The sequence below is a fragment of the Equus quagga genome, chromosome 3, assembly GCF_021613505.1.
Source record: "Equus quagga isolate Etosha38 chromosome 3, UCLA_HA_Equagga_1.0, whole genome shotgun sequence".
In the NCBI taxonomy this organism is placed as follows: domain Eukaryota; kingdom Metazoa; phylum Chordata; class Mammalia; order Perissodactyla; family Equidae; genus Equus; species Equus quagga.
The window spans coordinates 107,848,484-107,863,338 of NC_060269.1; the positions used below are offsets into that span (position 1 = coordinate 107,848,484).

Below are 14,855 nucleotides of genomic sequence, written 5' to 3' on the forward strand. Positions count from 1 at the left end.
GTATGGAAGTATGTGTACAGGTGAAACTTAAACACTGATTTCCCTTTTAAAGCAAAGAGGAAGTAATCAGGTTAATTGGTAAATAGGAAAGATTCCTCTTACTGCCTAAGCAGGAAAGAAGCAGCTACCAATACTATTTAATTTCTACTAGTCTAGAGATGAAAATTTAGATATTTAGCAATATTTTTCAGATGGTTTAAGAAAGACTGATTTGCTGATTACAAAATTGAATTTACAGTTGGGATCCAACGAATCTATTTTATGGACTCAGAGAAGCTTCTCGTCTAGAATTCATCTGTGCAAGAATGCTTCCATGAGCTGTTGTGCAGTGTTGCTGCTTCACTGTGCTTCCGTGTTCCTAACTAATGTATTGATGCGCAGAAATCTCGCATAAGTTTAAAGTATTACTTCGGAATGCATAGTAATTACTTATGTGGTGAGTTATAATTATGAATTACTAAACATGAACTAATTAAATCTTAAATCTTGGTACTACAATATACTGGGGAGTACATACATATTGTTATTATATCTCAAATATTTTTGTTAGAGAGGAAAAGACATTCTTGTCAATATTTTCAGAATTGCTCAAAATCAAATTAGAGTTGGAGTTCTTTTTTCTTTCTCTCTAAATTGGAACTGACATGCATAGTAGTTCTGTTGTGGGTTTTTGCATCTTTTTTCCCCAAAACATCCCAAGCAGCAGCACTTTGGTACAGAACTGATGGACAACTTCTAAAAACCAATTACTCTTTCACTAACAGGAGATGATTATTGATTAGTTTGGAGTTGATCTTCAGACAACCCAGAAACTACTTTTCCTCTTCCTTTTGGTCTCTACAGTAATGCAGAAAGTCAGTCTTTAAAGTTTTTAATGTCAGTCATCTTTTAAAGTAAGCAAACCAGTCAATGGATTTGAACACATGTGGAGAAAAAGCTGAAGATATTGCCTAAAATTAAGTCTATGAGTTCTATATAAATATTACCAACTCACTCATATGCTTATCTCATTATCATGAAAAGTTTTTCACACCAAGTTAATATTAAAAAATAAAAATAAAAAACATGAATCTTGAAGATCTTTCATTAATGTCAACATTTTTAGATTAATGGGGATTTTAAAAATACAGATCATAAACCACATTTTAATTTAGAGTCATTGTGAATTTGTTTTACAAGCAGTTAAGGGTATTTCCATTACGTGCATTTGATGAATCTATTTTCCCGACTATTTTTACTTTAAGATAAGTGCTCTTATGCCAGCTTTTTTCCCCCATTATGATTGTTTTAGCATACCAATTTACTATTCAACTATAGTATTTTTAATTTTAATAGAGTCAAAACAAAGGAGGATGCTCAAAAATATTTAATTGGAATTCCAACCTATTTCTCTTTCACAAAATGTAGATTTCTCCATAAATATTACCAATTAGGAGCATGGGCTGTGCAACAATTCAACAGTTTCTGAATCAACTCAACATGAGATCTGTTAGCTAGTGTCCTGATAATTATCATGTGAACTAGATCTCAAAGAGAAAAAAAAATCAGTGTAAAATTTTATCAAGTATCATTTTACTAGGAAACAATAATTGGTTTGTTTCATTGGCATAACTTTTACTTCCAGCTATCCAAATAATGTGCTAGGTATGTATAGTATGTCTGCTTGATGGAAATTTACTTCTTAATGGAAAATCAGATAAACACATCAGAAGTATGCAGATATGTAGGTCATGAATGTCACAGGGTATTGAAAATACAGAGCAACCAAAGGTGGTAAAAAAGAAGAAATTTTAAAAATACTTAATTTATCAATAGCTACACATGAAAATGCAGGTGAAAAAAATTCAAGTTTAGGAATTCAACCCTTGCTAGTGTAAAGAGGACTAAATGATTATGTTACACATACACAAATTTCTATTGAAATGTATGTGTTATTAACTCCTTTATCCATTGTTTTGTTTTCATTAGAGTCACATAAAACTTGGGGTAACAATCTCTTCTTGTGAACGTCTTTGGGATCTTACATCTCTGAAATCACACCAATTATGATGTATGAGAGTTCAAAAATCTCATCCTTTCTTCTTGATGCAAGCGCTGGGTAGTAACTGACGGTACTGAATGGCCTTCTGCATCAGTGTATGTATTCAAGTGATTTTCTTTTGGTCTATGTAGAGCTGGGGAGGCTACCTGCTTCAAATTTCCACATAATGAAACACAAAAGATAACCGGCAGGGAGGTAGCAATATTCGAAAATCAGAATCGGCAGCATCAGCAAGCTGACTTGAGGTAGTTTCCCCAGTGTTGTCTGAAACTAGCTTCTTATTGACAGACTTGTTTTCATATAGATTACTGTTGATCTGGCAAAACAAGCATAAGTGTTCATAATCTACAAACCATGTTTGCTTCTGAAGTTACCTTAAATATGTCTAAAAAGGGCTCTTTCATTACCAAATGTATTCTGTGTAACAAATAGGCTAACCACCTTTCAGGTGCTAATATTGCCATATCGTGGTATGAGAAAATCTAATTACCATTAAAGTTTTTGGTTCTCCTCCAGCTTAAAGAAAATCTTTAGATTTAAAAAAATAGTCATGTTAAGTGATTAAAAAGGAATGATGCGTAAGGTATTTTGAGGGGATATTAAGGTTATGATGCACTTTGGCCCAGCACCCAATTTTTTCTCTTGTCATATTTTTAAACTATATATAGATTACTGGCTATTCTCCAAACTACTCCTTTATAGGTGGGTGGTGTTTAGATTTTTGGAGAAAAAAAAGAAAAAGAAATCACCAATGTATCACATACTACAGGAGAAATTCTGATTTGGCAAATTCATTCTGGCTTTGCCCTCGGAGGGTCTCCACGCTTGGACAGTGCTGCTAAAAATTCTTCAGTAATCGGAGATCTAGAAAGTTTCTTTGAAAGGGCTTTTTTCCCCCTCCCATTTTCTCCATATATAGAATAAGAAAAAATTAGCATAAAAATGTCTTACACTATCTTTATAAAATGGATATGCTCTTTGTCATTGTTCCTGTGGCTTTTAGCTAATTGAGTGAATTTAAATGAAGCATAAGAGGAAGGAAAAAGTACGATTCAACCCCTCCCCCCAAATTCAATGCTTAAATCTCTGATTGAAGCCGGCTTTTATAATAAGCTTAGTGACTGCCGCTGGTTTATAAATAACCTACACAGTAACCAATATATTAACCTGCTTGAAAGTAAGTTAATGCATCTTATTTCAGCCAACATAAACATGCCCATCCCATTTTTCTGGTTTACTTCGCCTGCAAAAATTGTATAATTTTGTGCTTAGGTTATCCATCTAGGCAGGTTTATTTCTTTTGCAAGGCTCATTTGGGCCACAGAGGATTAGCAAAGTTTATATATTTAAAATAGAAGGAAAGAAAGGCGAGAAAAATGAAGAGAATAATTAATCATATAGTACATACATCAATACAATATCTTCTAAATCTCAATCAGTTGTTTATTGGTTGGCAAACAAGTTTCACTTTTACAACAAATATTAGTAATGAGGTCATCCAACTTTGAGACCATACAAAATGGATCATAAATTTAAAAAAAAAATCATATGTGCTGCTAATTTACCTCTTGTATTCCTACATTACTTAAAATCCTGTCAAATAAATAAATTTTCCTGTTAATAAACAGAAGAATTTTTTTAAAAAATCACTTCAAAATAACTTGACCTTTCAATTTTTACTACGAGGGAGTGAATTTCCTTTAAAAATTGGTAGTGCAGGCGCCCACTTGGGGATCAGACTGAGCATTCAGCACTTTAACGCCTAGAGGATACCGTTTTTCACATGCAGAAGCCCCGCTAGCTCTATTGACACCTCTTGACTTCTAGAATCATAGCTACTCTCCTGGTGATGAACTGCTTGCCAAATATGCTTTGCATTACAACAGATGTGCACTGTAAACATAAAAGTTCGTCCTGCTCTAATTTGCAAAAATGCTCTTGGAAATATTTTTGACTGAATAAAGATATATAGTGAGGGAAGGAAGTCTAATTTTCTTTATTTTATTTTTTTTTGTAAAAAATAATTTGTTTGCATTACTAGAAAATGATTCTTATAAAGTGATAGTTTCCTTTATTTATTTATTTATTTTTTTGCCAGGTGAAATTTTAAAGGAAAAAAAGAAAGAAAAAGAAAAGAAAATGAAGGAAGAAAGAAGAAAGGAGGATAACTTCGCTCTCTTACTGGTAGGCAAACTTGCAAGACCAGCACGAAAGAAAAAGAAAACTTCTTTTTTTTCCACTACATTAACAGGACTCAAATTCTGGAGGAACAGAAAGCAGACTATATGTGCAATGCTAGTATCTGTACATTACATAGAAATTGTTCGATTTTTCTTTTGCCATTAGTTTTATCATCAGTTAATACAGCAAATCATAAAATATGCATTTAGCATATAATTCTAGAATTCCCCTCCATTTCATTATTAATTTTGTTGTTTGATTTTGTGTTCCACAGCTACTCCCGCTGTGGTGAATTCAGGTCATGAGTGACTAAAAACCGCTACGTGATACAGTTTTGCTTTTGCCTTTATGTTTGTTTGTGCAGCACTCCGATCTATATGCAGCATGGTTACTAAGTTCAAACAACTCTTCTGGCCTTTTAAAAAGCAGGTCCTTGTAATTATAGTAACAGAGCATCAGAGATGTTAGAACAAACACAACATAATTCAACAAGGCCACAATGAGCGCCATTTTCTTCATAACTCGTTCATTAACATAATGAAGTCTCCATCTGAGGGGGGAAAAGGGCAGGAAAGGATAGGGCACAGGGGGATTTCGCCAGTTATCTTTCTCCCCTGGGCTGACCTAAAAATCCCAGTTAAAAAAAAAAAAAAAAGAAGTCAGAGTTTTTGTTTGTCTTTCAAGAACAGCATAAAGATTTAGGAGTACACACATTATTACCACTGTTTATATCAACTCGAACAGTCAACCAGGTGTTAGCAGTTTTGTTTGTTTAAATTTCTGTCATCTTCTATAGACTAGTGACCAAATGAGCAGGTCCTTTTGCACTTCCCTCTGGAGGGGTCCCATCTTTGTTTGGAGGAACTATAAATCCATCACTGCTGCCGCGACCTAGCTGGTAGTAGGTGTGCAGCTGATGGACGTGGTTTCTGGAGCCTAGGTTTGGCATGCTTTTGTAGTAAACATCTTCGGCATCACCACATTTGGCCGGTGGGGGTTCGGTCTGGGTGCTGGTGGTAACGCTCTCTGCGGTGGGCACACCAGCCAGTGCCGGCATGCTGGTGTAGAGAGAGTCCCTATGGGGTGACTGGAGATCTTCTGTGTGCTCGTTGGTTAGCAAAGGGAAAAAGCTCTCACTGTGGTCTTGGGGGATCCGCCTTCTGGTGTAATGGTGTGGCTGGTGGTTCTCTGCGGAGTAAACTCTTGGGGGTAGCAAAGGAGCATCAGATTCCTCATGAATGAGTTCCAGGCCCAAACTCTCCTCGTGGTTAAAGGAGGTGGCGTCATCCAGGACAATGGCATCATCTTCACTCCCACCGCCGAGGTTATTCACCAGCTTGTTCATCAGATTCCTGTTTTGTTCGCTGGAGCGCTCGTGGTTGTTCAGGTAAGAAGGGATATAGTTGGAAGTGAGTTCCTTCAGAATCTTTTTCTCTAGGGCGGTCTCGTTATGGTTATAGCCACGGTCTATGATTTGCACACAGTTGCTCAGGTATTCGCCGCTGGCAATGCTGTAACTATTGCCATGGTTACCATTCAGTGGTAGAGTATCCATGACACTTGTATCCCTGGCATTGTTCAGAAGCCCCTCTGAAAAAGATTACAAAACACTATGACACTTATATCCAATTAGCCATAGAACACATACACACATACACACACAAGCAAAAACATCCGACTATGAAGTATGTATAAACTGCTAGCATTTTTAATTAAGTATAAAATGTTTGGAAATAAAAAATACTATTAAATCCATATGTACGTATCTATATATATACTTGGACAACTGATAGAAATCTTATAAATAGAAAAGAAGTGTTTAAATCTTTAAAAGAATAAGAAAAACCTGTAAATTTGCAATTTCCACACAAACATTGCCTCACGTTGTTTGAAGCAGATTTGGTTATAACTTAGGAAAATTTTACAACAAAATGCAAAATTTTGGTGTAATCACTCATAGCTTTCAATTTATACACGTCAAAGTCAATTCAATAATTCATTACCTTTAATTTTACATGTTAACATTGAAATAGGTATAATATTAACATAATTCATGTGTGGTACTTTGAATATACTGGTCAAAGTAAAAGAATCAGGTAGTTTCTAATAATTTGATATATAATTTTGTAGGATTAAAAATAATCCCTACACACAAAACCACAAAAGGATTATGTTCAATTTGTCAGAATGATGTCATGAAATAATGCTTAGTCAAATAAATGGCACATCAAAAATAATTTGCACATAGGAACTTTCAAAACAAAAATATTTGGATTTACTTTCTAATTTTTTTTCTGCTATAAGCACTTTGCTTACTATTATATTAACCCATTAGCAATTGTTTAGGGTCATTAGGTAATACTACAAAAGAATGTGTAAGGACACAGGGATCTGATTCCTAAAAACAGTTAGTATTAAAGGTTCTATTTCATAATGAGTGATGACTTTGTGTGCATATTAAACTTTGGGTTTAAAAGAGATTAAACATTTTATTCTGGGGAGAAACAGCTGCAGTGAAATAAATTTGACCACATGCTTCTTCAAGGTTTTTGCATTCTCTTGAATGAACAGAAATCCAAGAATCTATAATAGTTCCATAAATCACTTCAAATGCAACCACAAAAGAAAATAAAACACAAACATTTAACCAATACTGGTAAATAAGAAAGAGTACTTCTTTACAGGACAATTAATTGAAGAATTGTATTAAACATCTCAATACACTGCTAACTTGTGAAAATATAGCATTCATTCTATATCTGTGATGCAGTTATGTTTGCCAAAAGTGAACTTTCATTGCTGATTTAAATAAAGTGCCCCAAATATATCAATTTTTATATGGACTTCTGATGAATACTCTGTATTCAAGTAACACAGTTTTCAAAAACAGCAATGCATAAAATACATTAAAAAGCAACCATCACAGACATAGCGTGAAGCAATTTATTTTCATGTTATAAGGTATCTTGTAGACAAATCCACAATGTTAAGAAAAAATAAAAGTAAATGCTTTTTAAAGGGCCGTATGTGATGGGTGACTGCTGCTGCAGAGGCTGCTATGGTATGCTTGATGATTATGGTTGAGTGACTGATGCATTGAAACATGTGTTTATTATTTCTGTTGTCAATGCATTAGGTACGGATTGAAAACAGCCATAGTAAAATAAAACGGCTATGTTGCATGTGACATATTTGTATGATGGAATATACTCATGAAAATTAAAAGTTTATGAATTACTTAGCAAAAATAAATGCTTAATTTAAAAACAATTTAACTCACACAAACATTACATGAGACTTAACAACTATGTTATGTGACACAATAAAAGAATCAGACAACAAAAGCGTCTAATTGCTATTAACATATATTTATATAAGTCGATTCATAAGCTCTTTAGTTTTTAAATTGTGAGATGAACTGTTTTTAATAACTACATCATCTATATGTGATGCAATAAAAGTGAACTAAAAAAAATTACATTTGATATGCAATGTTTAGCTTTACTCCCATACTTGTCTCTCTGTAGGGCTCTAAACGACAGCATGAAGAAAAGGAAAGAAAAAACAACAAGTAAGCTTACAGCGACAGTAGAAGAAACATGAGTAAAAAGCAAATTGATGATATGCAGAAAAAAGAGTCAAAGGAAATAATTTCCACTGCCCCAAAATTCATGAGTTGGTGTTACATGGTTTATCATAATTAAAAATATTGAAATGTTAGTCAGAAAATAAGAAATCCCCCTTAACACATGCTAATAAAACGAGTCTTTAATAAGCATTTCTGCAGTTTGTAAATTTCAAACAAATACACATTTATTTTAAAGTTAAGATTATCACACCAACCAAGGAGAGTAAAAATTTGAGGGCAAGCCTTGACTATATCCACACTATATTTCAATATTATATATGTGTGTGTGTGTATGTTAGAACATACTTGCTTCTAAGGAATGTTATATAACTGTAAAATTTTTCAGTAAAACTATAAATAAAACCTTTAGCTTATTATACACAGAGAGAACACTACAGCTGAAGGTTTTCATACTTGTGTTTTTTTCCCCTTAAGTATCTTCTCCTTCCATGTACAAAGGTTATTTTTCCCCCTATACAAATGCTTTTTATCATTTGTGCATAATACTGATCAATACTGTCATTTCTGGAGCTCATATTCCAAAGTTGTATAACTACGGAGAAAGAAAAGGGTTAAATCCAAGCATTACTCTGCATCAGGAAAATGTGAGGGGGAAAAAAACACCACCATCAATATTAGATTTTCTTCTGGATTGGCATACAATCATATGCAATCAAACATTTTGAGAGTTGATCCTTTAAAAACAATCCTAGCCAAATTTTTTAAAAAAAACTTGTATTTTAATCAGGTCAAAAGAACTGCTCTTGCTGATTTTGTTTACAGGAAGATTAAACCATCACAAAATAAAAACCAGCGAATTCATCCAGCTAGATCATTTCAAGAGATTCCCACTTGTTATAACTTAACCACTGCTTTAGGGAGACAGTTTTTGTACTTTAAAAGTTGATTTGCTTCTCAGCAAAAGACCAATACTATTTCAAAAGGCATGGGAAATGTCTTTTAAAGTTTCAAAATAGCTTTAGAAAAAGAATTTGAAATAAGGAAGCCAAACTGTATGGCAACAGATGGAAATCGTTTGTTGACTCATTATAGCTCCTTCCTTCAATGAGAGCGTTTTAGGAGTGGAAAGCACATGAGCGAGAAGCAAAGTTCAAGTCCTGTTTTTCCAGATGAGGAAACTGCAGCCAAGAGGTGCGGGGCCTTATCTAACACCACCCTGCTAATAATGGCAGGCCTGGGGTCAGAAAGGGAATCTTCTAGATTTCCTCTGTGCACTACTGTTTGTCTCCTTCTCTTCACCTTTGCCTTAGGCTTTGAAAGACATAACAGAATATTTATTTACAGACTTTATAATATAACCTTGTATTCTTACCAACTATAATGTATTCTTCCCTACATCCCATCCTAATATATGTCTTTCTTTAAAGTTTTAGAGTTTAATTCAATTACTTTAAAATGTAAATTCTTTTGTAAAACGATGACTTTCTATTATGTTTTGTTGACAGGTTAATCTATAATGAGACTTATCTTATAAAAAATGAATTCTTCAACACTGACAAGAAGATAATGGCCCAGACATACTATGCATGAAGTTTTAAATATTTCCACACACAAAATTTAAATCCAATATAACAAAAGTATATTATTCATCTTTATTCCTAACTCGATATGCTTTACTAATACCATAAACACATCTTTACATATTTCCAATAAAGGCATTACAAACAGAAGTGGATACTTTAAATCTGAATGCTTCTTTGCTTGGATGGCATTGGTGCAAGTGAATGAGAGGACCCAGAGAACAGAACCAAGTGGTCATTCAGCATAAACCACTCCAGTACATACCGAGCCACCTATACTGCATGTAAGATTTCACCTTGCCAGTAAGAATATAAGTGCATTCATCTGAAAGCATAAGATTAGTAGCAATATGACAGTCACCAAGATTTATTTTTGGTCAGTGGTAAAAATAACTATTTTAAGCACTATGATAGTTTCTTAACATCTTAAAAAATACTAAAACATGAAATAGTTGAACAATTCCACTTCTGATTCTGAAAAATATTTATGAAATTATTTACTCTTGCTTTAAGAAAAGTTAGTAGAATTTATTTAGTTTACTGGCAATAATGACAAATCCATTCAGAAGAATCCTTTGTGTATTTATTGATAATCTTAATAGCAATGTCTAGTAATAGATTCCACAGGAATAAAACTTTGCATCTACATGGTATTATTTTAAATTTTGCATCAAGAAAATTTCACTTTGATAGTCTTTATAGAAGTGTTCTATTCTTAGAAAAAAATCCCTTAATTTAGGATAATGGTAAAAATAAAATAAGAGAAGAAGCCAGATATCGATTAGGGAAAACATATAGATTAACAATTGTTAGTTTTTCCTTATATAAGACATTTGAAACTATATCTGAATAATCAGAAAAGCTAAACAAAATATGATCTAAATTTATTACTTGTTTTAAAACAATTTCTTTGTGTAAGGTGAATAATGTGCGATAGATTGATTTTGCAGATATGGTGTAAACCTTCATTTAACATCATTCAAAACTTACTAATATGTCAGCATACTTTAAAATGTTTATAGTGACACAATTATTTGTCACTTAGCCTAATGAAAATAAAGAAATAAAACAAAACAAGCCTTTATAAGGTCTGCTAAATTGTTCTGCCAAACCACATCTGGCGGACTGTGTATTGTACACTTTATTGACTGCTACAATGAGATAGGGACAGTGACAAATGAGAGACAATTTAGAGGGGAACTAACTATGAATAAGGACCCAGAAACTATCTCATATTGATGGCACTCAGCTTGTTTTACTAGGGAAATGGAGGACTAAAAGAAGACAGGTTAGCCGCTCTCAAGAATTTAAAGGATTGCCACAGGGAGCAGAAGAATGCTTTGTTCTTCTTTTCTCTAGAGGGCAAACCTAAGTGTCATGGCCAGAGGCAAATTTTGGCTCAGAGGAAGGAAACAAAGTACCTAACAAATGAACTATTTCAACAATTGAACACATGAAATCCTGAGGTGGGAAGGGCTCCATTAGAGGAAATACTTAAGCAGGCTGACAGAATGTCAGCAATGTGGTCAAGAGGATTCAAGGAGCTCTCTCCCTTCTTTTGATTCTAAAAGTCTACGATGAAAGTTAGACTTGTAGGCTTTAAGAAACTTGATAATATTGAAAGTTTGCTTAAGTATTTCATCCTATTGACAAACAACTTTATGTTCCAGAAGTCACTTCTGAATTATTGACTTTGGTATTTTTGAAATAATTTAAAATCATCCTCTGTATCTGGCAAGCTGTCACCTGAGAAGCTCAAATGGTTTTAGACACCCAACGGCCATGTTGCAACATACGCTTTTCCAGAACGGGCATTCACGCCAAGTTTTACACACTCACCGCCACCAATCTTTTACCTCTGACTGAGAAGGAAAGAAAACAAGGATTCCCACAGAGGATAGCTGAAATTTTATTCAAAATTGCCTGGGAAAGTTAAATACTGTTAATCTATCACGTCCAACTTGAAGGAACCGTGGAAGTCTCTTTGTTACAGTGAATTTTCTTTCAAATACAATTTTAAATAAGTGGTTCACTAACTAGGATTTTTCTTTTATGAAACTTTCATTTGAATAATGTTTTCCCTGTAATCTTTTTACATATGATATGAATAATTTTTAATTTCATGTGCCCCTAATAAATTTTTATTCTTAGAAAAGGTAAAGCCACATCCAAACGCTTATATTGTAAGTTATTTTAAGGAGATTTATGCTTATTTATTTGAGATACAATTAAATTTTATATCATTTAAAGCTGGTGGATCTACAGAGGAATCAGATTCAAAAGCCTTGTTCTTAATAGGTAGCCACAGAAGAAAAAGCATTACGTCACTTTCCTGAGCCGATTCATACAGGCAATGGCAAGCTAGCATAGAGCTTGCTCTTTCCTCCACAGCGTCGTAGTTCGATAATAATTTTCCCTGGCGTTGATCTAAATGCTTTCATCAGTCCTGATGCTTTGTGCCTAGAGTGTGCTTCATGGTATAACAGAGTAAGATTATTTCTTAATCTTAAAACATTAAGACTATTGAATCAAGTCTTCCTTTATCTTACTTACCTTAAGCAAATATCTCATTTCTCCAAATAAATAGGTATTTAATATAAAAATCAATCAACAACAAGAAAAGTACCGACAAACCACAATACATTTTATAACATTACAGAGAAACAAACATATATTGATGAAACAAGCATTTGTTTATCAGAAGGAAGGAATCCATTTCCTACTAAGGAAAACCTAAGGAAAATGGAAAATAAAAGCACCAAGAGGGGTGGGAGGCGAAGGGAGTCTGTGTGTCTGCTTCCAAAGGAAAGAAAAGGCAGGAGAGAAGAAGGAAAAATAAAATGTGGCCATAAAAGCTACATAAAATGGGACTCTCACTTGGAAAAATTAAGATAAACTCCAGCACACCTTGTGCGTTGTACATGCTGACAGAAGGGTTGTTACAGACCGCCGGTTCCCCAAGCAATGTATTATAGGGATTGTTAGTACCATGCGGACGAAGCAGAGCATTGCTTATAAGATGATTAGCCATGGCTCCTGGAGCAGCCCCATAGAAAGACAGAGAAAAAAAAAAAGGTCAATCAGGCAAATGTGTTTGAAAAAAAGAAAGGAAACATTTAGAATGACAACAGTTGATATAGTCCTGATTACAGGCAGGCAGCTAATTAGACTCAAAAATATATGCCACTAAAGCACACATGTTTCCCACAATGCACATATCCGAGAGTCAATGGGAAAGAAAGAAAATGATTTACAATGTTGATTAAGCCACATTTAGAGTGTTCTCTTTCCCAAAGTGTAAGCAAGAATATATTCCCATGCTTGCTAAAAATAAAAATTAAAAAAAAGGCAAAATACAGTCTTCCATACAAAGAAAACACAAAACAAAAGCTGAAAAAAATAGTTTAAAACACAGGAAGAAAAGCTAAAATTAAACAAAAAATACCCTCGTTCACAGAAACCACTGGCTTGTTTTCAATGAAAGTGAAAAAAAGAATAAAAGGCAATATTTATGATAAAACACTCATTTGGAGAGCAGTTGTTGACACAACAGAAGAATTTGACATTTCTTAAAATCCTATGACGAGAAATTCTTTAAATTGAAATAAAATAAAATACAAATCACTCTTATTAGTACACCATAGTAAGCATACTAATTAGGTGAAATTACAAATCTGATAAAATAATCATATGGGCATTATTTTAAAATATTAACTTTGTGGTATCTACCAATTCCATTTTCCATTTTCCAGCTGGTTGTTTGGACTTTGACATAACAAAGTAACAAAGTTAAATTCTTTCATCTCTTTGTGAACAGATGTCTTAGGTTCTAACTTACCATCAATATGAGTTGCAACCTCCCACCCTCCAAAACCATTTAATCAAAAAACCAAAAATAAGAGAAATAGTTTTATTAAATATAATTAGGCCATCTACAAAAACGATTGGCAGAAAGTGTATTTATGTTAGATGATAAAGAAAGGAAAAATGACTGAGGAATGAAAAATATAAGTTTTATGGGGACAGTCAGGTTGAACACACAGTTACATGGTAACATACACATCAGAGAATGAAAATACAATCTACAGATCAGGAGAAAATATTTGCAAGTAAATTTACAAATATTTGCAATCCAACAAGACTAGGATCTGGAATATAGAAAGAATTCTCAGAGTCAACAGTAAAAACATTGAAAAACAAAAAACCCAAAAAACAATCCCATTGGGAAATGGGCCACCAGCATAAACAGACATTTCATGGAATAGGATATACAAGTGGCAAACAAGTTCATGAAAAGACCTGATATTAGCCATTAGGGAAATACAAATTAAAACCACAATGAGATATCACTACATACTTAAAATAAAAATGGTGACTACATCAAACGCTGGCAAGGATGAAGAGAAACTGGATCATTCATACTTTGCTGGTGGGAATGTAAAATAGTACAGCTACTCTGGAAAATAGTCTGGCAGGTTCTTGTAGAATTAACCATGCAATTACCATACCACTCAGCAGTGTACCCTTGGACATTTAGCCCAGAAAAATGGAAATTTATGTTCACACAAAAACCTGCACATGAAAATTCATAGAAGCTTTATTTGTAATAGCCCATATTGGGAAACAACAGCCCAGATGTCCTTTGATTGGTGAATGATTAAACAATCTGTGGTATATCCATACCACGGACTACTACTCAGCAAAAAAAGGGAACAACAATTGCTACGCATAACCAACTGGATGAATCTCTAGAGAATTATACTAAGTAAAAAAGACAAACAAAAAGACAATATATATATATACTGTATGATTCCATTTATATATATATACACAACATTCTTGAAATGAAAAAATTATAGAAATGGAAAACAGATTAGTGGTTGGCAGGAGTTAAAAATGGAAGGCAGAAGGAAGTAGGTATGGTCATAAAAGGGCAACATAGGCATCCTTGTGGTGATGGAACTCCTGTGTATCTTGACTATGGTGGTGTACACACAAACCTTCCTGTGTGATATAATTGCCTTGGAACTAAACACAAACGCACACATGCACAAATACAATCAAATATAAGTAAAACTGAAGAAATCTGAACAAGATTGACAGATTGTATCAATGTCAATATCCTGGCTGTGATTTTGAAGTATAGTTTTAAAAGACACTGTTGAGGAACACTGAGTAAAAGGTACATGATCTCTTTATCATTTCATACAACTGCAAGTGAATCTATAATTATCTCAAAAAAAATCTATATTGATTAAATAAAAAAAATTTAGTCACTCATAGAAAATGTTTACAAATGAGAAGGGAAAACTTGGCGATGGTAGTTTTAACTTTTGCAATATCATAGCTCTTTGTTATATGGTAAGCTATCGGCCAATAAATATTTTAACCTCAAAACTGGGAAACTGAACACCTCTTGATTTAAAGGACAATATAGCTTGTCAGATCTTTAGAGCTGGAAAGT

The 14,855-nt window shown here is 33.7% G+C and overlaps 1 protein-coding gene across 18 annotated transcripts in view; it reads right to left on the bottom strand.

Annotated features, from left to right (window-relative positions):
• Nucleotides 1-14,855, bottom strand: part of ADGRL3 (adhesion G protein-coupled receptor L3) — a 794,963-nt gene that overhangs the window by 29,967 nt on the left and 750,141 nt on the right. For 17 of the 18 annotated variants that reach the window (XM_046656110.1, XM_046656106.1, XM_046656108.1 and 14 more), the window contains one exon: nucleotides 4,215-5,812. The exons of the other annotated variant lie outside the window; for it this stretch is intronic. In XM_046656110.1, the coding sequence (XP_046512066.1) occupies nucleotides 5,013-5,812 (800 nt within the window). In that variant the 3' untranslated portion in view covers nucleotides 4,215-5,012. Of the gene's footprint in view, nucleotides 1-4,214; nucleotides 5,813-14,855 lie in introns of those variants that run through there. 18 annotated transcript variants of the gene reach the window in all.